The sequence below is a fragment of the Panthera pardus genome, unplaced genomic scaffold, assembly GCF_024362965.1.
Source record: "Panthera pardus isolate Hobbes unplaced genomic scaffold, ASM2436296v1 HiC_scaffold_16, whole genome shotgun sequence".
Taxonomy (NCBI): Eukaryota; Metazoa; Chordata; class Mammalia; order Carnivora; family Felidae; genus Panthera; species Panthera pardus.
In genome coordinates, this window is record NW_026526721.1 from 122,699,117 (window position 1) to 122,721,293 (window position 22,177).

The 22,177-nt window shown below is 42.8% G+C and overlaps 1 protein-coding gene, 2 long non-coding RNA genes and 1 pseudogene across 7 annotated transcripts in view; 2 read left to right on the top strand and 2 right to left on the bottom strand.

Moving 5' to 3' along the window:
- The window catches only part of NMNAT3 (nicotinamide nucleotide adenylyltransferase 3), a 114,850-nt gene that overhangs the window by 35,143 nt on the left and 57,530 nt on the right, over positions 1 to 22,177 (top strand). For all 5 annotated transcript variants that reach the window (XM_053903768.1, XM_053903769.1, XM_053903770.1 and 2 more), the window contains exon 2: positions 14,686 to 14,835. In XM_053903768.1, coding sequence (XP_053759743.1) covers positions 14,727 to 14,835 — 109 coding nt within the window. In that variant the 5' untranslated portion in view covers positions 14,686 to 14,726. The remainder of the gene's footprint in view (positions 1 to 14,685; positions 14,836 to 22,177) is intronic.
- LOC128777315 (uncharacterized) lies at positions 713 to 2,930 on the bottom strand. Its single transcript, XR_008422571.1, has 2 exons — positions 2,804 to 2,930; positions 713 to 1,929 (listed from the first exon to the last, which is right to left on the bottom strand). It is a non-coding gene; the product is annotated as an uncharacterized LOC128777315 (long non-coding RNA).
- On the bottom strand, positions 7,294 to 14,475 carry LOC109259992 (uncharacterized). Its single transcript, XR_002076821.2, has 3 exons — positions 14,333 to 14,475; positions 12,407 to 12,506; positions 7,294 to 7,488 (listed from the first exon to the last, which is right to left on the bottom strand). It is a non-coding gene; the product is annotated as an uncharacterized LOC109259992 (long non-coding RNA).
- Positions 15,202 to 21,588, top strand: LOC128777303 (isopentenyl-diphosphate Delta-isomerase 1-like; annotated as a pseudogene).

Here is a 22,177-nt window from a genome sequence, read left to right on the forward strand (position 1 = left end):
CACACTTTTCTATCCTGTCCAGTTCTCTCCAGCCGTACAACTCTCATCTGTCCTAGCTTAACCATCCTCCTCGGTGGGATCCTTGTCTTCTACTTTTATTGGTTTTCCTTCCTTGTTTTGCTGGAACACTCCCCCAAAGAGCTACTTAAAGAGTACCCAAGAGGTAAACTTTAATATATGAATTCCATTCATATATAAAAATGTATTTCTTCTATTCCCATATTTAATTATCTAGCCAGATAGAGAATTCCAGATTCAAAGTCGTCTTTTCTCAGAAGTATGTACACATTGCTCATTTTTTGCATCTAATGTTGCAAATGAGGGGTTAGATGCCATATTATTTTCAGCCTTTTGTCTGTGAACTTTCTTTTGTTCGTTCCCTAGAAATCTTTAGTGTCTTTTCTTCTTAGTGTTCTGATATTTCAAGTCAAGTGTAGACTCAATTAGGTTGAGTTTGGTTGCAAGTAACAGGACACCAACTCAAACTAGCTTAATGTTAAAAAGGAGATTTACTGGTTCATGTAATTGAAATGCCCTAGAAAGTTTAGACTTTAGAAGCAGTTCAGTCAGGACTCTGGCTCTATTTCTCTGTAATTATTTTGCTCTAGGCAACTGGGTATGTCTCGAAACAATCCTGAAAGAACAGAAAACAAGGAGTCAAGGCAGATTGATGAGCAATGCGGCGCAATCAGAGTCTGGTATCAGAGAAGGCTTAGCAAAGGATACCTTTTATTTTAAAATTGTAATTGTGGTAAATTACATATAAAATATACCATCGAAACAATTTTTAAGTATATAGTTCAGTAAAGTATATTCATACCCTTATGCAACCATCTCCAAAACTCTTTCATGTTGCAAAACTGAAACTATACCCACTACCAACAACTCCTCATTCCCTCCTCCCTCCAGCCCCTGGAAACCACCATTATACTTTCTGTGTCTATGAATTTGACTACTCTAGGTGGTAGTCAAATATATATGGACTCATACAGTAGTTATCTTTTTGTGATTGACTTACTTCACTGAGCATAATATCCTCGTTTTGTAACATATGTCAGATTTTTTCTTTTTGAAGACTGAATAATATCCCATTGTATGTGTATTGTATATATTTGCATATATATCTACATGCATATACATATGTACATCAAAAATAAATGTCACATATTATGTATACACACACACACACACACACACATATATATAACCATTTTGTTTATCCATTCATCTGTCATCTGTGGACACTTGGGTTGCTTATAGCTTTTGGCTACTGTGAAAAATATTGCTATGATCATTGATGTACAAGTAACTGTTCCTGTGGCTTACAGTTCTTTTGGGTATATACTCAGAAGTAGAATTGCTAGATCATATGGTAGTTCTATTTTTAATCTTTGGAGGAACCTCCATACTGTTTTTCACAGTGGCTTTACCATTGTACATTCCCACCAAGAGTGCACAGAGGTTCCAGATTCTCCACATCCTCGCCAACACTTACTGGTTTTTTTTTTTGGATAATGGTCATCATAATGTATGTGAGGTGGTATCTCGTGGTAGTTTTAATTTGCATTTCCCTAGTGATTAGTGATGTTGAGCATCTTTTCATGTGCTTATTGGTCATTTGTATATCTTCTTTGGACAAATGTCTATTCAAGTCCTTTGCCTGTTTTTTAATGGAGTTATTTGTTTTTGTCATTACTGAGTTAAGGAGACCTTCTTTGGTTGGCCTAATGTGTGCTGAGTGCTGGGGAAACAAAGTTTAATAGGTAGGAGTGGGTAGAGGGGGCACTCTAGGTAGAGACCAGCAGGAACAAAACAGAGATGGCAGCGTGGGTGTGTTCAGGCTTCTTCACGTCACCAGGCTGTGCTGGACCACAGGCACAGGTAGGCAAGCAGCCAGCACTGAAGCAGGCAAGGCACAGCGGTCCCCACCTATGGAGAGGAGCAAGGAGCCACTGAGGGTGTGAAAGTCCCCTGAGATACAAAGCTACCCTCACAAAGGTCCCTGCAGTCGGTGCCTGTGGGGACAGTGAATGCAGCTGAGAGGGGTCTGTTAAGAGGCTCAGGAGGCAGCTGCCCCTGAGGTTAGGTTCTGAGGTCACAGTGTTAACCAAAAATCATGTATGTTCAGAACAGTTCCTGGAGGATTCCCAGGATAGCCCCACATTGGAGTTCAACATACCATCCTTCCCAGGACCCACAGAGTGGGAGGTCTTCCAACTCAGATTCAGTCTCTCTCCAGCTGCAACCCAGGTGAAGCAGCTGCCTTGACTTTAGACGCCATGTTATGTAGCAAGTACCTGTCTTTACACACTGGAATCGCACTTGGCCCACGGAAGTGCACACACTGTGAGGAGAAGGCAAGAACTGAAGCCTCCTGAGATGGATCTCTTTGGATGCTTGAGGACACAAGCAATTGAATACATGACCAGCAGTAGCTGTGGCAGGAAAGATATTGTAGCAGCTCACATAATAAAGTCTAGAGAGAGGCTATACTAGGTTATTGCAGCAACTTAATGAGACCAAGTCTCTGGGTTGCCCTTCACCTCTGCAGCTGTCTAGGCCTTCATGGTCACCGGAGGGCTGTGGCAGCCCCAAGCGTCACATCCCGACACCACAGCATCCAGGGCAGGAAGCGGTGGAAAAAGGACCTGCTTGTATTTGGACTTCGAAAATTTTTCCCATAGGCCTCCAGGCACTTCCTTTTATATCTCATTGCCCAGGGATGGGTCACATGTTCGTGACTGGACCAATCATGGGCAAAGGGAGTGGCCTGCCATGGTGGGTGTGGTGCTGCGGTTCCTACTTGGATCTCTGCCCCTTGTCCCCGAAGGTGAACAAAATCAAGTTTCTTGGTAAGGAGAAAAGGGAGTCGCTGTGCTGCAGGAAGCACCGGCAAATTCTCTGCCACATCACACTCCCTCTGGAACATCTGCTCCCAGAAGACAGTGAGCTTAAATCATTTCACTTTGGCTATACTTTATTTTACACTTAAATTATTATTTTATTGATTTAGTGAGGCCAGCACATGTAAGAGAATTCACATAAGCTAGAAGCCTGGGAGACGAAGCTTTGCTGTCTCAATTTTAGAGTGGATACCTCCAGATGTCTGCATCTGGCTTTACCCCCCACTTCTGGGCATGAAGTGCTCTTTACTTCTTCTGCCCTGACTGGATTCTAGCTCTGCCCATTGGCCTTGAGACCCTAGGAATCTGCCTGTGCCCCTGGGGCCAGGACCCTCCTTGTTTGAGCCTCTGGGCAGCCTCTGTGCTCCAGCCCCATGCTTGTGGCATGCACACTCAAGGATCACCATGTATTACAAGGGCCTATAGAAAGCAATCTGAGCCAAAGCGTGTACCAGACAAATACATTACTTTTTCAGAAGTCATAAAAGCAAATTAACCTCTTTGTTGGTGTTTTAATTCATACTTAGTAAAGTAAATCAACAAGTCCTGACTCTGTGGGAGGGAGCCTGGTGCAGATCAGCTGGAGTGTTGTATATGACCTGGTGGGCTTCTTCAACTGCCCCAGCCCTGGCTGAGTTGGCCAGAAATCCCTGATTCCGTACTATGCAGGGGTGGATGAACACAGACCAATAGTGGCTTCATTTGGACTGTTCTTGCAGGAACAGGTAGAATCTGTCAGGGACAGTGGTGTCTTTACACAAGGTTGGCACGTATGAATCCTGTTCCCTAACTCTGTGATGGAAAAGTTTCCTCCTCCTCTGAAAGCAGTGTAGGCAGTATAGTCCTAATGTGTCTCTTTAGTTCATCTTCACAGCCTCCATGGATGAGCTTGGGCTATCCTCATTTTTTAGAAGACTGAAGGGCTTATTCAAGGTTGCAGTGCTTGTAAATGCCAAGCCTTTTCCATTCCAGAGGTCCCCCAAGTACAAGCACAGGCAACCTCAGTTCAAGGCCAGAAGAAGCACCTGATGCCCTTCACTGTTAGAGTGCACATATCCTGTGTGCACAAGAAATGCATGGGCTTTGGTGCAGACATTGGCAGGGAATGATCTGCCAGTCATCCTAGTGGATTCTGAAGCAGTAACTGAGGGAAGAAACACAATCAGGTTTGTCTGTTTAAGGATCACAGGGTCTGCAGCGTTTCTGTGAACTGCCCACTCTTTAGGCCTAATTTCCAGCCAGCACAAAAGCACTTATGCATAACATTAAATATATGTGGGATGAACTTGGTTAAAAATTTTAATTAATCACATCTCCAAACTCAGGTCTGTTCTGATTTCATAGATCACTGCCCAGATTTGCAGTTATCTGCTCACGACTATGGCAGTCTGCTTATAGCTCAATAAAGAAGGAAAGATGAGCTTCTTGGCTTATAATTTTTGGAGGAAATTCTATTACATGAAACGGGAAAGGATTGCTGTGGACTAGGTTGTGTTGTGCCCAGTGACATTCCCAAATGAACGCCTGTCCTTGAGCAGCAGGATTCTTGCCTGTTCTCTCCCCTGCTGTGGCTCACTAGGCCTCAGCTGGTCTGTTCTGCCCTCATGGAGAGGCTGGCCAGCTTTCCACCTTTCCAGGCATTTTGGGATCTTCCTGTCACCTCCTATTGCCCTGAGGAACTTGATGGCAGTGGCAGCTTGTTTTCATTTTTAGTGAATGAACAAGGAAGCTAAACGGAGTTGCCTTCATTTTTGGAATTTTGGGGTTTAATTTTAGGGCTGGTCCGAAAATTCCATCCAAGGGGACTTAGGATGGAATGGAAAGCAGTTAGATGGAGCAGACACGGGGAGGGTGTTGGAAGGTAAGTGATGAGGCTGACAAAATAGGTCATGACCAGATTGTAAAGGGCCATGGGTGGCTGCTAAGGAGTTTCATTATCTACGATGCGATTGGGTGGCAGGGGAAGCATTCTAAAAGATCCCTTGGGCAGTTGAGCAGAGATGGGCAGAGGAGGGGACACTGGGACAGGTTAAGAGTTCACTCAGGTTCAAGTGAGAAATAATGAGCCCCAATCGAAGGAAAGAACTGTGGAGTTTGAGAGACTGATGGATAATAAAGATATTGCAAAGGTGGAACTGACAGGCTGTCAAAGCAAGGGAGAGAGAAGAGCCAGATGGCTGCCAATTTTGTGCTTTGAGCACGAGAAGGACCGTGGTGCCATCTTCTGCCATCATTATGGACAGTTCTGCATTTCCTGCCAAACAGGGACTCTCCCAGGGATGTAGAGGGTGTGAGACTGCTTCTCTCAGTACTAACTGTGGCTCATTGCCCACTGCTGGAATGGAGCAGAGCCCTGGACATACACCCAGGATTCGGCAGGGGCAGAGGCAGGGAATGGACAGAGGAGTCAAATGGTGCCTCTGAGGTGCAAATCAGGACCCCGGGTGGAGCCCAGCCAAAGTGGCAGACACAATTTATGGGGTAAGAGCAAAATTCAAGTCCACAAGGGAGGTGACGCCCCTGATAGTGAGACAGAAAGTTGCATGGAGTAAAGCAAGCCAGGAAATGCTGAGTATTGGAAGCGAGAATGGAAGCACTTTAGCCTAGGTCATGCCAGGAGGTGACCGGGGCTCTCTGGCTCTCATTCTGATCTACTTTTCACTTTTACCTTGTCCTCCAGTGAATAAGGTGAATATTCCTTATTTGCATTCCACTCTGCGTTAGACCCTGTGGGATCCCTGCCCTTGGGGTTTTACAGTCTTTTGGCAATTAGAGAGTGGGACTCAGTAATACAGACAGTGTCACCTTTAAGAGGTCAGAGGATGGAACAGTGACTTCTAGGTGGGCTCTCAGGGGAAGCTCTGTGGGAGAGCTGGCATGAAAGAGACCACCTAGCTCTAGAAAGTGGCATCAACAGAAGCCCAAGCAGCAGGAACACTCAGAAGACACATCAGAGAACAGCAGTTGGTCTCAGCGTGGGAAGGACATGGAGCCCATGTAGGGAATAGAGAGGGTGGTCAGGATACCATCTGGAGAGGTGGAGTGGGGCTAAAATCCCCAAAGTTCTAATGCCAGCTGAAGGACACGGCTGAACAACTAAATGCCAACGGAGAACAAATTTCTGAAGGTTTTATCGCTAGCTTGGCACAAAGGTCCAGGTTTTATACAGTGTTTAGTGCATGGTAGACACCTGATTGTTCATCACAGTAATTTGAGTGACTTAACCCAAACTTTAGGACTAGTTGATCTGGTTGGCATATTGAGAAAAGATTGGACTGGGGCCACGTTGGGGCGGGGGGAGCTGATTGCAGAGTTTCTGACACCAAGTATGGAAGCTATTGCTGGGGGTGGGGTCTGTCTGGTCCACATCAATGGCCTCTCTCTGAGAACAGCGTGCACTGGCGTGAGCCTCACTGACCCTGTCTATACCATGGGGCTCTGTCCAGATTGAGACCATGGCACTGCCCTGTTCCTCGTCTATCCTGAGACCTCATGTTCAGCCCTTCCATTATGCTGTGACAGTCTGGTGGCCTTCGGATAATCCCGTGCTCCTTTACTGCTTTGCCTTTTGTGGAGAGGGGAATTAGGATGACCAGAGCTTGTTTCTGTTGTTAGCAATTTTTTAAAATCCTGATACAAGAAGATAATAAAATCCTATAGTAGGATGGGTCTCAGTAGTGATGGAAAGTGAAGACCTCACATGGGGCATATTGGCCAAACTTGGAGGTCATTGTACTGAGGGGACATGATGAAGGATGAAGAGAGATCATAGATAACGGGCAGGTTTTTATTGAAAGTGACTAGAAAAACGGTGGAATCTTTTTCAGACATGGGGTGTGGGCAGCCAGAAGCAGGTGTGGGAGACTGAGAATTCTGTTTCGAGTGCAATGAAAGGAGCTGGTATTTCTGGAGAACCTCCTATGGGCCAGGGACTATTCTAAGTGCCCTACATGAGTCAACTCTGATTAACCTTTATGACAATCTGTGGAGGTGTGTGTAATTATCTCCATTTTCCATATGGGTCACTGAGGCTAAGCACAGTGGATTAACTTACTGTAGTAGGCACAAGGCTATTCACCAAGTATATCTGTGTCCTGAAGTTGGAAAGCTAGAGTCAGATTGTATTTTCTAACTCGTTGAGGTTGGGTGGGGTTGTTGGAAGGGATATTGCCAGTTTGAGGCCAAGCATACAATACAATTGCTGGTGAGGGACGTTCTGGAGTCCTTTATTTTTCTCTGCTACAGACTGACCATATTCAGTCTGACTGCTCCATTGGCTTGAGTCCTGGATTGAGAGGAAAAGAGGATCCAGAATAGAGCCCAACCAGCATAGAATGCACACGTTAATAGGAACGTGAAACAGACCTTTATTGGTTTAAGCTCCTGAGATTTGGGAATTGTTTACATACCTCATCTGGACTCCCCTGACTCATACACTCAAGGTCGCTTAGTTAGGAAGTGCTTGCTAGTCAGCTTTGCATCCATGCTTGTCTGTCTTGTTGATAAGCCAGTGCCAGGTGGACATCCGTGGACCGGTAGGGGCCCATCAGCAAGGTCAGGGCTAGAGCTGTAGATCTGGTGTCATCTGTACGGTGTGGTAGGGAGTAGAGAGAAAGGCACAGAGATTTGGTCTGTGGGCTTTAGGGTAAAGCCTACTTCCCTCATATTTGTTCTCTCGCGAGGGTTTGTGGTCGGCTGCACATGTCCTGCTGCTAAGTAGGACATCTCTGCTGCCTGCCGGGTTCCGTTGGTTCAGAGACTTTGGCGTGAGTTTGTTGACAGCTGCACTCTCATAACATTGCTAAAAACTTCATAAACTCTGAAGCCTGGAAATAGCCCAAGTGATTTGAGGTTTTGCTCACTTGTAAATGTTTGAGTATTGTGTCCACAAATTGCAATTTGAGTAACTCCATTTTGAGGCACAGCTGTTATTTGGAAAAGACCCATCTAGGAACGCAAGCTCCTTGCAAAATGATTGTGCTTCATTTTTGTCAAGTATCAGAAAGCCATTAAACTGCCAAGCCATATGGCAAATGCCCACTCAAAGCAGAGTGTAACAACACGCCATAATGAATCTGGTTTGGGGGAAAGGAGATAGGACACAGTCTGGTTTTTGTGATCTACAGAAAAGCAGATTCACTGCTGCACATTTCAGCCTTCTAGAGCCCTGAGTAAGGATTTTTCCTCCTATGAAAAATTCATATAAAAAATTAAGTTATGGTAGATTTTTTTTTCCTTAGGTGTATTTTCCCTTTCAAACAATATCCATTTGAGTTTCCACAGGTAAAATAGGCTTAACTGGGGTGGTAGAAACTTCTAAAAGTTTACACAGTTTTCATTTCTTTATACACTAGTTTAATAAACATTCATTAAGGTATCAGTATATCAGTTAGAATTGATTAGAATTTGCATCTGCAAATTGATTAGAATATATTAGAATTAGAACACAAGTTTCACTGTGTATAATAGAAAAAGAGAAAATAATGGTGACTCAGAAGATTATTTATCCCCTGGTAGAAGAAACCTGAAGGCAGGCAGCCTGGGGCTGGTATGGCAGCTTCAGGGTCATTAAGGTCCTGGCTTTCTCTTGGCTTATTCTCCGTCAAACTGGGAGTTGGTCCAGTGTAGTTACTATACTCTAGCCATCAAATTCTAGACAGCAGGAGTGTAGAAGTGGAGAAGGGCAGTCCGTCCCCATTTCAGGAGGGTTCCGGAAGTATCATGCAACACTTCTGTTCATAGATCTTTGGCCAGACCTTAGGCACATGGCCGTACCCTGCTGCAGAGACTGGGGAATGTGTATTTAGCTGGCAGGTTACTAGAGATTCCGTTACTAAAGAGGAAGGCAGAAATGGATATTGGGAGGTTACTGGAAGACTCTGTCCTACTTGGGGCCCTAGTGGTTTGTTCTTCCTGCCAAACTGTAACCTTGAGGACAGGGGCCAGGTTTTGTTTATCCCTGTACCTCTAAGGCACTAGCACGGTCGCTAGTCGGTTGTGATTTTCACGATCTGCTACTTCGCACTCCTCATGGGAGACGCCAGGCACTTCTCACGTTCTACCCCCTTGTCTGCTTCTCTGTTCCAGGGTGGCAAGTCAGCTGTGATCCGGGGCACATTTTTTCTTCATCACCAGATGTTCTTTCCATCAGCAGGACATTAAACTGTTTCTCACTAGCAAGTCTTAACTCCAGGGACAAGTGATGCTCAGAGCTGAGCTGTTGCAGTTGGAGCTAGGTGGAAGATTCTGGCAGTGGTGTGTGGGGACGGCCTTCCTTGGGAGTGCTCTTCTGTGGGAACATCTCCCAGGCCTGGGTGGTCTGCAAGAGATGTCTAACAGGGCGGCGGGTGCTAAAGTGGTCCTAAGGACCGCCAGGTTTTGGTCACGGGTGACTGCAGAAATGGTGAACAAGTAGGTTGAAGCGGATGTGGGGGTGGTACATTCTGCTCTGAACATAAAGGAAAGAGGAGCTAATGTTTCTGGAGAACCCCCTACGGGCCAGGTCCTGTGCTAGGTGAGTTAACCCGGTAACCCCCATGACGGCCCTAGGGGGTATGTGATTTATCTCCATCTGCCATGGGGCTCACTGAGGCTTAGAGAAGTCGAGTAGGATGCAAGCACAAACCCTCTCCTTACAAGCATGCTGAAAGAATCAGCACTGGTGTGTGGAAGGTTCTAGAACAATGCCTAGGCTTTCACTCAGGAAACCCAGGAGCTGTGACTCCATGCCACCTTCCTGCAGCAATCGAAATTCTTCCCAACTCCTGAGTGGGGGGTTGCAAGAGACCTCGTTCCATTCCTCATGCTCCCTCACATCTTTTGAAAGTTCTCCAAACTTAAGAGCCAGGCTGCCTGCTTTCCTGGGAGTCTCATAATTAGGACAAGTGCTTAATTGGCGTGTGTGTTTGCGCCAAGAGGTGGCTACTGGAGGATCCTCACACTGGCAAGGAAGGCTCGCTTTGCTTTTGTTCCCAGCAGCACCGTGTGCCCATAGCAACAGCGGGTGAATCCAACAAAGTTGAAAAGAAAAAGTGCCCGGAGTTCGCGTGAAGGTTGATTGCCCTGGAGAAGTTGACATCCTCGTGCAGATGGAAATGATTTCCCTCGGTCCTAAAAAAATGCGCTCGTCACCCCCAGAAATACAAACCGCGTCTCTTGTTTTCTTTAAGATGAGGAGTCTGGTCAAGAGGTCTGTGTAATGAAAGATGTTTGTAGAATCCATTTCCATTCTGCCCGAAGCCATCTGCTTTATGTCTATAATAAACAGGGATGTTTTCAGCCACTTTCCTGGGCCAGGTCCTGTTAGAGGCGCTCACCGCAGGGAAAGGTAAATTGACTGCCTCCCAAGCGATGAGCATTAGCACATTACATCTGCAGTGACGGCACTTAACCTTCCTGGCTCGCCTTTCCTTTCTGTGTCTCTGCGACGGCCTGTGACAAATGGGCCGAAGGGTACACACTTAGAATTTGGTGCATGCGGGGCATCGGCCAGCATCCCATTACCGGGTGATTGAAGTGAAATGCAGGCAGCAGGAAAGGCCATCCTGGGGGAAGATGGAGAAATGCCTGCCCTTCCCTAGGTGGAGAGGGCCTGGAAGTTGCCACCCTGGGGCTTTCTGACGCACTATCCTGGGAGCACCTGGGCTCTCTCTGAACTAGAAATGTACGAGTAAGTCGCACCCCTGCTGAAAATCCTTCTGAGGCTCCTCATTGCCCATGGAATAAAATCAAGTCTCCGAGACCCCCTAGGGGCCTGCAGGATCCCTACACCAACTGTGGCCTCAATCTTGAGTCACCCACACAGAGCCGCATGGATGTGCTTTCAGTTCACCACCCCCCCCCCCCAGATGGTGATTTCGGGGCTTGGCAATGCTGGTCCCTCTGCCCGACACACCCTTCAATATCCTTGTCACTGGCTCGATTCCTTTACCTTTCTTGTCCCAGCTGGAAGGTCACTGTAGAGAATCTGCCCCCGCATAGGTGAGTTTGTTCATATCCGATAGCTGCTGTAACAAACTGCCATGGGTTACTAGTTTAAAGTGACACATGTTATTTTCTTATGGTTCTGGAAGTCAGAAGTCTGAAACCACAGTGTCAGCAGGACTGAATTCCTTCTGAAGGCTCTTGGGGACAATTTGTTTTCTTGCCAATTCCAGCTTCTAGAGGCCCCTTAACGCTGCTTGGTTCCCGGCCCCTTCCTCTTTCAAACCAGGATAGCCTCTTCCCTCCTGATTGTCACTTTGGCCCTTCCATCTTTGTGTACCTGACCCCCCTCCTCCTCCTTATTAGGACCCTCATGATAAAATTGGGCCCACCTGGATAATCCAGGCTACCTTCCACATTTCATGACCATTAACTTAATCACATCTGCAAAGTCCTTTGCCTATCCAAGCAGCAGCTGGTGACCTCCGCTTCTCCAGACCAGGAGGATGACCTTGGTGTCAGCGTGCAGGAAGTCGGTATACCCCTGTTGATGGAATCCTGACATTGAACATGGTCCAGCAGGCAGGCGTGTCTTGTTTGATTTCGGGCTGAAGTGGACTGGGGCCTTGACAAGGGGTCTTAAGTGCCTCTTGAAAGCCAGAAAGGTCAGTTTCTATCTGTGAAAGCCCCAGCCCATTGACCACTTGGGACAGAAACAAAGAGATGAGGTAGCTGTCTGAAAAGGATGACCCTTGGTTGGAGACACTCATTCTCTCATTCATTCTACACACTTTCTGAGCGCCTGTGCGCCAAGCACAGTGCAGGAGTTGAGGGGGGACCAAGACGAGTAAGAAACCACCCTGTAGGAGTTCACCTGCTTGGGGGAGAGCAACATGGAAATGAAGCAATGGCAGTTGTGTGGTGGCTGGAAAAAGAAAGTGATAAAATGTGTAATGGGGGGTACATATAGCACGGTGTGGGGGCGGGGAGGGACAATTGGATAAACACTCCCAGGAGAAAACCTTGAAGGCAGGGGTGTTTCAGGTAGTTGGAACAGCATTTGCAGAAGCGAGGAGAAGGGAGGCAGCATGCTGCATTTGAAGAGCGGGGTGAGATGCTATCTGGGTGACTGTAAAGTGATAGATGGTAATCTGGAGAGGGGACGGGGGCCAGAGGTGGAATCTGGTTGCCTTGTCTCTCCAGTGTAATGATAAACTCCAAGAAGGCCGTGTATGCCTCCTTCTCAACTTGTTAAATCGTTCAGCAGCAATTACTGCTCACTCTGTGGCCCCCCATTAAATGCTTATTAATGAGAAGCCTTTCCGGATAGCAAACGTCTCCCACACTTGCTTTGTCTCACTAGATGTTACCAAATGACAGGCCAGATGGGTCACTTTCATGGCACACATCTGGCCTCATGTTCGATGAGAACTGCACTCAAATTGGAGCCTGGTTTATTCTCCTGGTGGCCCCTGGAGTGAGGCCATGTCAACACTATCATTGTATTTCTCCGGGTTTGGGCTTGGCAGGGTGTGTAGTCGAGGCAAGTTAGAGTATACAAGTGACACAGGAGCACTGACCTCACTCCTGAGCCTGGGAACGTGCACTCCCTGCCTCTCCCATCTCAGCGGCGGCTTGGATACTCTAAGTCGCTTTGGAGTAGTGTGGCTCAGTGGGCTGCTGGCAAGGAAAGAAAGACAGACATTAAATGTCATTGATTCTTCTTCCCCAACATCACACTTCATTGCTGTTGATGCCACCATTCAAACAAATGATCTAATTTATCGTTTCTAGGAACTTTTGAAAAAATGGATCAAAACCCCAGGTTACCTGAGATGTTGCAGTTACATGTTTTAACAGCTCTAAAAAGTTAGATTTTGTCAAAATGAAATAGAACTTTGAAAGGCTTCATAATAGTTGTGAACAACAGCCAGACTCCCCAGATACACTCATCACGGGGCTGCTCTTGTGAATAGCTCGGCACATTCTGCAAATAATATCTCATTAAACCATCCAACCTCCCTGGGAGGAAGCAAGCAGCAGTAGCTTACAGACCGCTTTCTTCTCCCGCAGTAGGGGGTGTTCCTGCTGCCTTAAAGGAAGCTTCAAGAAACCATAGCCTGCCTGAGAGTTGGTTGGGTTTTTTTTTGTTTGTTTTTTGTTTTATCTGCTTGCTATAACTCAGAATACTTCCAGAACAACTTCTCTGCATTAGGAAGTGCATTAGGCCTTCCTCCCACCAGGACGCAGGACCACCCTGCAGCCAGCCATTTCCAGTCTTCACTGAGCCCTACTCTGGGCCAGGCACTGGGCTTGAGGCTGGGATCCAGAGATGAAGAAAACACCACTTGTCCTCTTAAATGGGCCTATTTTCTGGCTGGGAGGAAAGACACAAGAGCAGGTTTTCCCTATAGAATGTGGTATATGATCTACTGAAGGTAGGCCATGGATCAGCTGACCCAAGGTAGCTGTCAGAAAAGCCAACATGGCAGCCTTCTACACAGTCAGCTCCAAGGCAGTTATATCCCTCTGTGCTGTGAACTAGCTAATCCCATTTCCAATTCCCTTTTCCTTTCTGCTTCCCACTAGAGAGGCTGTAAAGCTAAATACTTTTCCAGCCTCTCTGGTAGCTAGAAAGGCCATGTGATCTGGTTCTGGCCAATGAGAAGCAAAAATCTGCAGGGTGGTTCTGAGAAAGCTCTTTTGTTTTTGACTAAGAGGAACACTCAGGCCACTGTATCTCTTTGCTCCTTCTTGCCTTGATCCTATTCATGATGGCTGTAGCTACAGCAGCAGTCTTCTAACATGAGGGAAGATCTGAGAGAATTGCTGGTCATTGTTGAGCCCGTGACCTAATGGCAGCTGCCCTCTTTTACTTCTTGTCATGCGAGAAACAAATAACATCTGTTTGTTTAAGCTACTGAAGTTCGGCTTCTGTTGTCTGCTTTCCTTTAACCTCACCCTGGCCCTGAAAGCCCAAGAGTGTAGAGACAAGGGTGGGCAGAACCCTCATACTGCTTTGGCCCTAGATAAAGGACAAGAGGTAAAGTCAGAAAAGATCTGCAGATTAGATAATAGTCCTGTAACAATATTAATTTCCTGATTTTAATCATTACTCTGCAATTACATAAGAAAATGCCTTTGTTCTTTGAAAACACATACTGAAGTATTTAGAGGTAAAGAGGTATTGTGTCTACAACTTACCCCTAAACATTCTAGAAAAAAATATAAGTATACGTGCGTGCCTGCGTGTGCACACGCACGTGGGTGTGTGTGTGTGTGTGTGTGTAGAAAGAGAGACAGAATGAGTGATAAAGCAAATGTAAGATATTAACATTTAAGGAAACTAGGTAAAGGATATACAGGAAGTCCTTGTTCAAGTGTTACAACTCTGCTTGCATTATCTGAAAGTATTTTTTAAAAAGTTTTTTTTAAACTACCAGTCTACTCTGGGACCTAAGTTTCACTTGGACTACCAAAGATGACATTATGAGGGTCTTACATACCTCCTGTAGATTCCAAGGTGACTCATCAGAGCCCAGGAGGGTATAGAGGTTACAGGAAGAACAAGGTCTCTGCAGTCAGGCTGCCTGGGTTCCAGTCCTGCAGCTGCTAAGGTCCCAGAGCTGGATAGGTGACCACTCACCCAAGGATTTGGTGAGATAAGGGAGATACCCTGACATTGTGTTTAGCCCAGGTCCCGGCCCACGGTAAATCCTCCATAAATGTTGTTATTGTTATTATTGCCCTCCAGTCACCTTTATAAATGAGATGTAATGACCTGTGTATACTTTAGGGACACTGATCTGGACAGCTGTCTGGTGCCAGCTCGCTAACATGAGTTATTGTCCCCATGAAGGCAGGGTGGCCACTGCCGTGGGTGTGGAGGTGCCTGACAAGATGAAGAGTCGAATCCCAGTGGTGCTCCTGGCCTGTGGCTCCTTCAATCCCATCACCAACATGCACCTGCGCTTGTTTGAGGTGGCCAGAGACCACCTACACCAAACAGGTCAGTCAGAGGAGGGGGGGGCAGGGCCAGTGGAAGAGCCAGTGGATTGGGCCTCGTGGGGCTTTGCTGGTGGTTGTCATCATCACCATTAGTAAAACTGCTTAATTTGTGAATTCACAGCATAACTGGTGGCATACATTTCCTCCATCATATTCGGCGAGCTAACACCCCTCAGCCCTGTGACACGTGTACCATTATATCCCTGACCATAAACTTGAACGCTTCTCAGGGCCCACCACCCCCTGCCACCTCGTGTTGCCCATGAAGGCTAAGAAGACACTGGGCACTTTACAGAAACTGTGTCCCAGGCATTCTCCCTGGCGGTGCCAGGAAGCATTTACCTGCACAGCCAGATGAACAGGTAGCATGTGCCTTGCTGCTTTTGTGCATGAGAGCTTTTGCTACTCTTCAGTGGGTAAGTAAACACACTATAATGGGAATTTTGACATTTTCTCCTTTGAATAGATCTTAGACAATTACAAATTAACAGTCTTGCATGTAGAGCATTTCCAATATAGATGGCAAGGCTCTGCCAGAAATATTTAATCAGCTGGGAATATTTAATCTAGAAATGTTTCATCTCTTTGACTTTCCATTTCATTATTAAGAGAGTAAAATGGCATTCAGAATCTGCATAATTATTTCTAAAGAATGTAAGTCATTTATATGTTGATGTCAGATGTATATGAAAGCATTTATACATTTATGTATACTTTATATATTCATATATGTATTTTATATTTTTTTGTTCAAAACTATTTTCCTTTAAGGGCAGTGTCTTTAAGCCAGAATCAATTCCTACTTATTTTTAATGTAGAAGAAAAAGTATTTGAGTAACATGCAAATAATTTCTTCAAAGAAGTTATGTACTGTTCACTTGTTTTAAAGGAAATGTCTTTGTTTATACAACAAATATTTTTAATTCAAAAGCTGAAAGTGGGTATCTACCCTTAGTAAATATTAGAGCTCTTACAAAGGAATAAAAAAAATCCAAACAATCCAGTGTATGTTAGCAGTATACCAAAGAAGAAATATAAGTGACATAAACTTAGGAAAAGATGCTCAACGTTGCTAATTATCAGTGAAAATACAAAGAAAAACATGGTAAACAAACACCACTGGGTTATAAGCACCATGAGGGCAGCTACTGTGGCTGCTTGAGCACCACAGAGTTGCCTCCATCCATCACTAGGCTTAGAGTTGGTGCTCAATAAATAGCTTTAGCCTGTGAGATTGGCAAAGATTAAAGACTTACAGAATTCAGTGCTGGCGGGACAGGAAGGGAAACAGACACTCTCATCTATTGATAGTGATAGGGTTAATGATAAAACACTCCTGGAGGGCAATTTGCTGTTCTGTGACAAAAAAATTTAAAGTCTATACTCACCCATGATGAGGACAAAAATCAATCAATTGAAACTGAAACAGAACTCACACAGATGTTAGAATTAGCAGATAACATTAAAACAGTTACTATAATTATGTGCCATATGTTCAGAAGTAGAGACCTGGAAAATATAAAAAGGGCTCAACTCAAACATTAAGAGATGAAAACAGTATGTGAGGTGAAAAATACACTGGAAAGGATGAATAGATTAGATATTGCAGAAGAAAATGTTAGTGAACTTAATGACAGAACAGTAGAAATGATCTAAAATGAAACACAGAGGGGGGAAAAAGGAATTCTAAAAAGAAAGAAAAGAATATAAATGAGATGTGGGGTAACTTAAAGGAATTTTGAAATACTTGTAATTGTAATCCCAGAAGGAAAAAAAGAGGAAGAACAGGAAAGATTATTTGAATAAATAACTGCAAATTTTCCAAATCTGATGAGAACAGATTTTATAAGTAGCTCAACAAATTCCAAACACAAGAAACGTGAAGAAAACAACACCAAGGTGTATGATAGTAAAAATTCTCAAAGCCATTAATAAACAAAAAATCTTACATGCAGTCACAGAAGAACAAAAATAAAGAGGGCAGCAGATTTCCCATTAGTGAATTCAGCAAAAGGGAATTTAGTGGAATAACATCTTTAAAGTACTGAAAGAAAAAAACTGTCAACCTAGGATTCTATATCCAGCAACAATATATCTTTCAGAAACAAAGGCAAAATAAAGACATTTTCAGATATACAAAAGCTGAAAGATTTCAGTCTAACTTTCACTACAAAGTCAAACTTTCACTACAATAAATGCTCAAATCCTTTAGACAGAAGGAAAATGGTGCCAAATTGAAATGTGGGTCTACACAAAGGAATACACGGCACTGATAACCACATGGGCAATTATGTAAGTTTTTCTCTTATTATTTAAATTTCTTTAAAAGATAATTTACTGTTTAAACAAAAATAATAGGAACATATTGTGGGGTTTATAACATACGTAGAAGTAAAATATGTGACACATATATTACATAAAATATATGACAATATCATAAAGAGGGGGAGGGGAAAAATGGAAGAAGACTATTGTAAGGTTCATGTACATGAAGTGGTATAATATTACCTAAAAGTACATTATGATAAGTTAAAGATAGCTAGGTAGTTATTATAAACACTAATACAAGCACTAAAAAAGGCAAAGGTTTAGCTAATAAGCATACAAAGGAGATAAAACAGAATCAGAATATACTCAGTTAATTTAAAAGAAGAAAGGTAAAGAGGAAAGGGTCCAAAGAATAGAGGGGAGAAATAGAGAGCATATAACAAAATGACAGACTTAAATCTAACTGTCCCAGTAGTCACATAAAATATAAGTTGACCCTTGAACAACACAGATTTGAATTATGCAGGTCAACTTATATGCAGATGTTTTTCAATGAATACACTACAGTTCCGAAAATGTATTTTCTCTTCCTTATGATTTTAAGATTTTCTTTCCTCTAGCTCACTTTGTTGTAAAAATATGGTATGCAACACATACATGTTTCTGTTATCAGTAAGGCTTCTGGTCAACAGTAGGCTATTAGTAGTTAAGTCTGGGGTGTGGGAGAGTCAAAAGTTATATGTGGATTTTCAACTGGCACCCCTAAGGGTCCAGTGTAGTCTAACAACTCCTACTAAAGAGCAGGTGCTGTCAGATTGGATAAAATAAGCAACACCCAACTACAGTCATATCATGCCTACGTGAAACACAGTAAATATAAGGACACAGATAGGTTCAAAGTAAAAGAGTGGAAAACTACTCCATGCTAACACTAATTAAAAGAAAGCCGAACAGAGGAAAGAATATTACCAGGCATAAAGAAAATGATCCCATAATTATAGAGACCGGTTCTTTAAGAGGAAATAATTATCCTAATATTTTTTTTTTTACTCAGTAACATAGAACTGCAAGAAAAAATGGATAAATTTGCAATTACAGTCAGATTCTCATTATTCTCATTAACTGATAAAGTACACAAAAAATAAGGATATAGAAGACTTGAACGTTATTAATGAATTCAACCTAGTTGACATTTATAGAACACTCAGCAGAATACATGTTCCTTTCTAAGACACAGAGAAAATTTACCAAGATAGACATATTTGGGGCCATAAAAGAAGTCTCAATAAACGTAAAAGGAGTGAAATCACACAAAGTTCATTCTGCAACCACAATAGAAGTCACTGAGAAATCACTAACAGATCTCTGGAATATCCCCAAACATGAAAATGAACTAACACACTTCTAAAAACCCAGTGGTCACAAAAGAAATCCAGATGGAAATTAGAAAATATTTTGAACTAGAGATGAAAACAATATATCAAAAATTGGGGGATGTCACTAAAGCAGTACTTGGGGGAAATTTTATAGTGCTAAACACCATATTAGGAAAATAAAAGAAAGGTCTCAAATCAACGATTTTGTCTCCTACTTTAAGAAATTAGGAATAGAGGAGTAAACACAAAGCAAGCATAAGAACATAAACAAGATCAGAGCAGACATTAATGAAATAGAAAACAGAAACATATTACAGGAAATTAATAAACCAATAACTGTTTCTTTGAGAATATCAAAAAATTGATAAACCTCTAGATAGACTATCAAGGGGGAAAAAAGAGGAAAGACACAAATTACCATTATCAGGAATAAGTTGACATAACTACAGATTCTACTGATATGAAAAAGATAAAGGAATATTATAAAAAACTTTATGCCTATAAATTTGACAACTTAATTGGAATAGACAAATTCCTTGAAAGACACACTATCAAAGCTCATTCAAGAATAGATTTTTTTTTTTTAAAGAATAGGTAACCTGAATAGCTCTGTATCAGTGAAATTTCATGTGTGGTTTAAAAACCATCCTACAGAGGATTTGGGGAAAACGGCAGACTAGGGAGCACCAGCAATCTGTCTCCACACCTAAACAGCAGTTGCACTGGCAGAATCGGTCTGATGTAACTATTTTGGAACTCAAGTCTGTTGAAGGCTTGCAACTTCTAAGGGAAGACTGGGGCAGGTAAATTGCAGCTAACTTCAATCAGTTTCAGTGCTTAGCACACTAACAGTTGCCCCCACGTGGCAGGCAGTTGCATACATGTTCCTGGAGTAGCCTGCACACAGCCTGTGATAGCCAAGGATGGCAAAAAGGACACTGTCCCCCAGATATCAGGGATCTGTGTTCTGATCCCCTTTTGCACCTCCCCCAACTCCCAGTATTTGTTGCAAGCCTCTCCCCCTCTGGTTGAAGGGATTTCCAGGGGATTTAAAGGGCCAGTGCCTTTTCCCTCTCCCCTTATTTTTCTTTTTCTATTGTAGAATCCAGACATTTAAAAATAACTGCATGTAAGGGGGGGAGGGGCAGAAATTAAAAATTGATCTCACATGCCCAGAGAAAGACTGAGAAAAGACCTTAAGTTTACACCTCAGACTGATCCTCAGGATAGAGACAGCTTAAAACGACTAAAAAGCAAAATAATAAACAATAACAAAAACAAAAACAAACCTTGGGGAAGGAGGAGAATCTGATTTCCAGAGTTACCACATCATTAGATTCAAATGTCCAGTTTTCTACAAAAACGTCACAAGACCTGCAAAGAAGCAGGAAAGTATGGCCCACTCAAAGGGAAAAGATTAATCAACAGAAACTGTCCTTGTAAAAGACCTGAGGGTGGATATACTAGACAATGACTCTAAAGCAACTGTCTTAAAGATGCTCAAAGAACTGAAGGAAGATGTGAAGATAGTCAAGAAACCATGAATGAACAAAATGGAAGTATCAGCAAAGAGACAGAAAACCTGTAAGGAGCTAAAAAGATAATCTGGAGCTGAAAATTATAGTTACTGAAATTAAAAATTCACTAGAAAGATTCAAAGACAGATTTGAACAGGCAGAACAAAGACTCAGCAAACTGAAAGATAGGACAATGGAAATTATCAAGTCTGAGGAAAGAAAAAAAAAAGATTAAAAACCAAATGGAGTATAAGAGACCATTGGACCACCATCAAGTAGACCAACATAGGCATGGTGGGAATCTAAGGAGAAGAGGAATAAAGGAGGAGAGAGAATATTTGAAGAAATAATGGCTGAAAATTTTTCAAATTTGATGAAAGACATAAATAAAAATATCCAAGAAGCTCAATGAGCGCCAAGTAAGGAGAAAGCAAAGAGATGCACACTGAGACACATTATAATCAAATGAGACACATTATAACCAAATTTGCAAAAGGGAGACACAGAGAATCTTGAGGGCAATGAGCAAATCATCACATACAAGGATCCCCAATACGATTTTCTGCAGATTTCTCATCAGACACTGTGGAGACCAGACACAGTGGGCTGATATATTCTGAGTGCTAAAAGAAAATAGGTGTCAACCAAGAACCCTGTATCTGGCAAAACTGTCCTTCAAAAGTGGGAGAGAGGGTTGGGACCCGTGTTTTGTGGGACAGATCTGATGTGTCCTAACACTGCCTGAGATAGATACTGATAACCTCTGTAAGCAGGTTCAACTCCTGGCAGACATGTGTATCCTTACTGATGAAAATGACAATAAAATTGGGGCCAAGACCAAAAAGGATTGTCACCTGAATGAAAACATGGAGAAAGGATTATTGCATTGAGCTTGTAGGGTTATCTTATTCAACACTGAAAATAAGCTCCTGCTACAACAGAGATCAAATGCAGAAATTACCTTTCCAGGTTGTTTTACCAATACTTGTTATAGTCATCCAGTAAGTAATCCAGGAGAGCTAAAAGAAAATGATGCAGTTGGAGTAAAATGAGCAACACAGAAACATTTAAAGGCTGAATTAGGAATTCCCATGAAAGAGGTTCCCCCAGACGAAGTTAATTATCTAACAGGAATTCACTACAAGTTCCAATCAGATGGTATCTGGGAGCGGGGGCAGGGAGGGGGAGAAGGGACATGAAATTGATTACATTTTGTGAGCAAGAACCTAACTTTGAATCCAGATCCCAGTGAGATTAAGAGCTATTATTATGTGTCAAAGGAATAGTTAAAAGAACTTTTGGACAAGGTAGCCAGTGGTGAAATGAAGAGAACTCCATGGTTTCAAATTATTGTCGAGAATTTCCACTTTAAATAGTGGAATAAACTTAAATCATTTGAATAAGTTTGTTGACCATGAGAAGATACATAGAATGTTGAGATGAATGGTTAGTAAAATACTGAAACTTTTCTCTACTTAGTAACCTCAACATGATTTTTTTATTTTTTTGATACATTGTGGTAAACATTGTCAGCACACTAGCGGAGCACTTTGCTCTTTGCCAAATGCTTTATAAATCATTAAATTTTCATCATAGTCCAGGGGGGGAAAAGTGAAGGATAAATTAAGACATACCTAGATTAACAAAAGCTGAGGGAGTTTGTTACCATTAGATCTACCTTGCAAGAAATAGGGAGTTCTGTAAGGTGAAGTGAAAGGAAACTAGACAGTAACTCAAATCTGAATAGAGATATAAAGATCTCAATAAAGGTAAATACATGGGAAATTATAAAATCTAGGGTTATTGCAACAGTGGTTTGTAATTGCACATTTTGTTTCCTACAGAATTTAAGAGATTGATACATTTGAAGAAAAAAATTCATTTGTCTAAAAGCTAGTATTACTGTAACTTTGGCTTGTAATTCCAAATCATGTTTTCTATATAATTTAAGAGACAAATGCATTTAAAAGAATTATAAGTTTATGTTTTGGGGCACACACTGTATGAAGATGTTAACTGGTGACATCAACAACCAAAAAGGGTGGGGACGGAGGTTTAAAGGAGCAGAGATTTTGTATGCCATTGAAGTTATACTGGTGTAAATTAAAGCGTTGTAACTTTTGGATGTCAAGTGTAATCCCCATGGTAACGACAAAGAAAATAGTTATAGAATATACCCGAA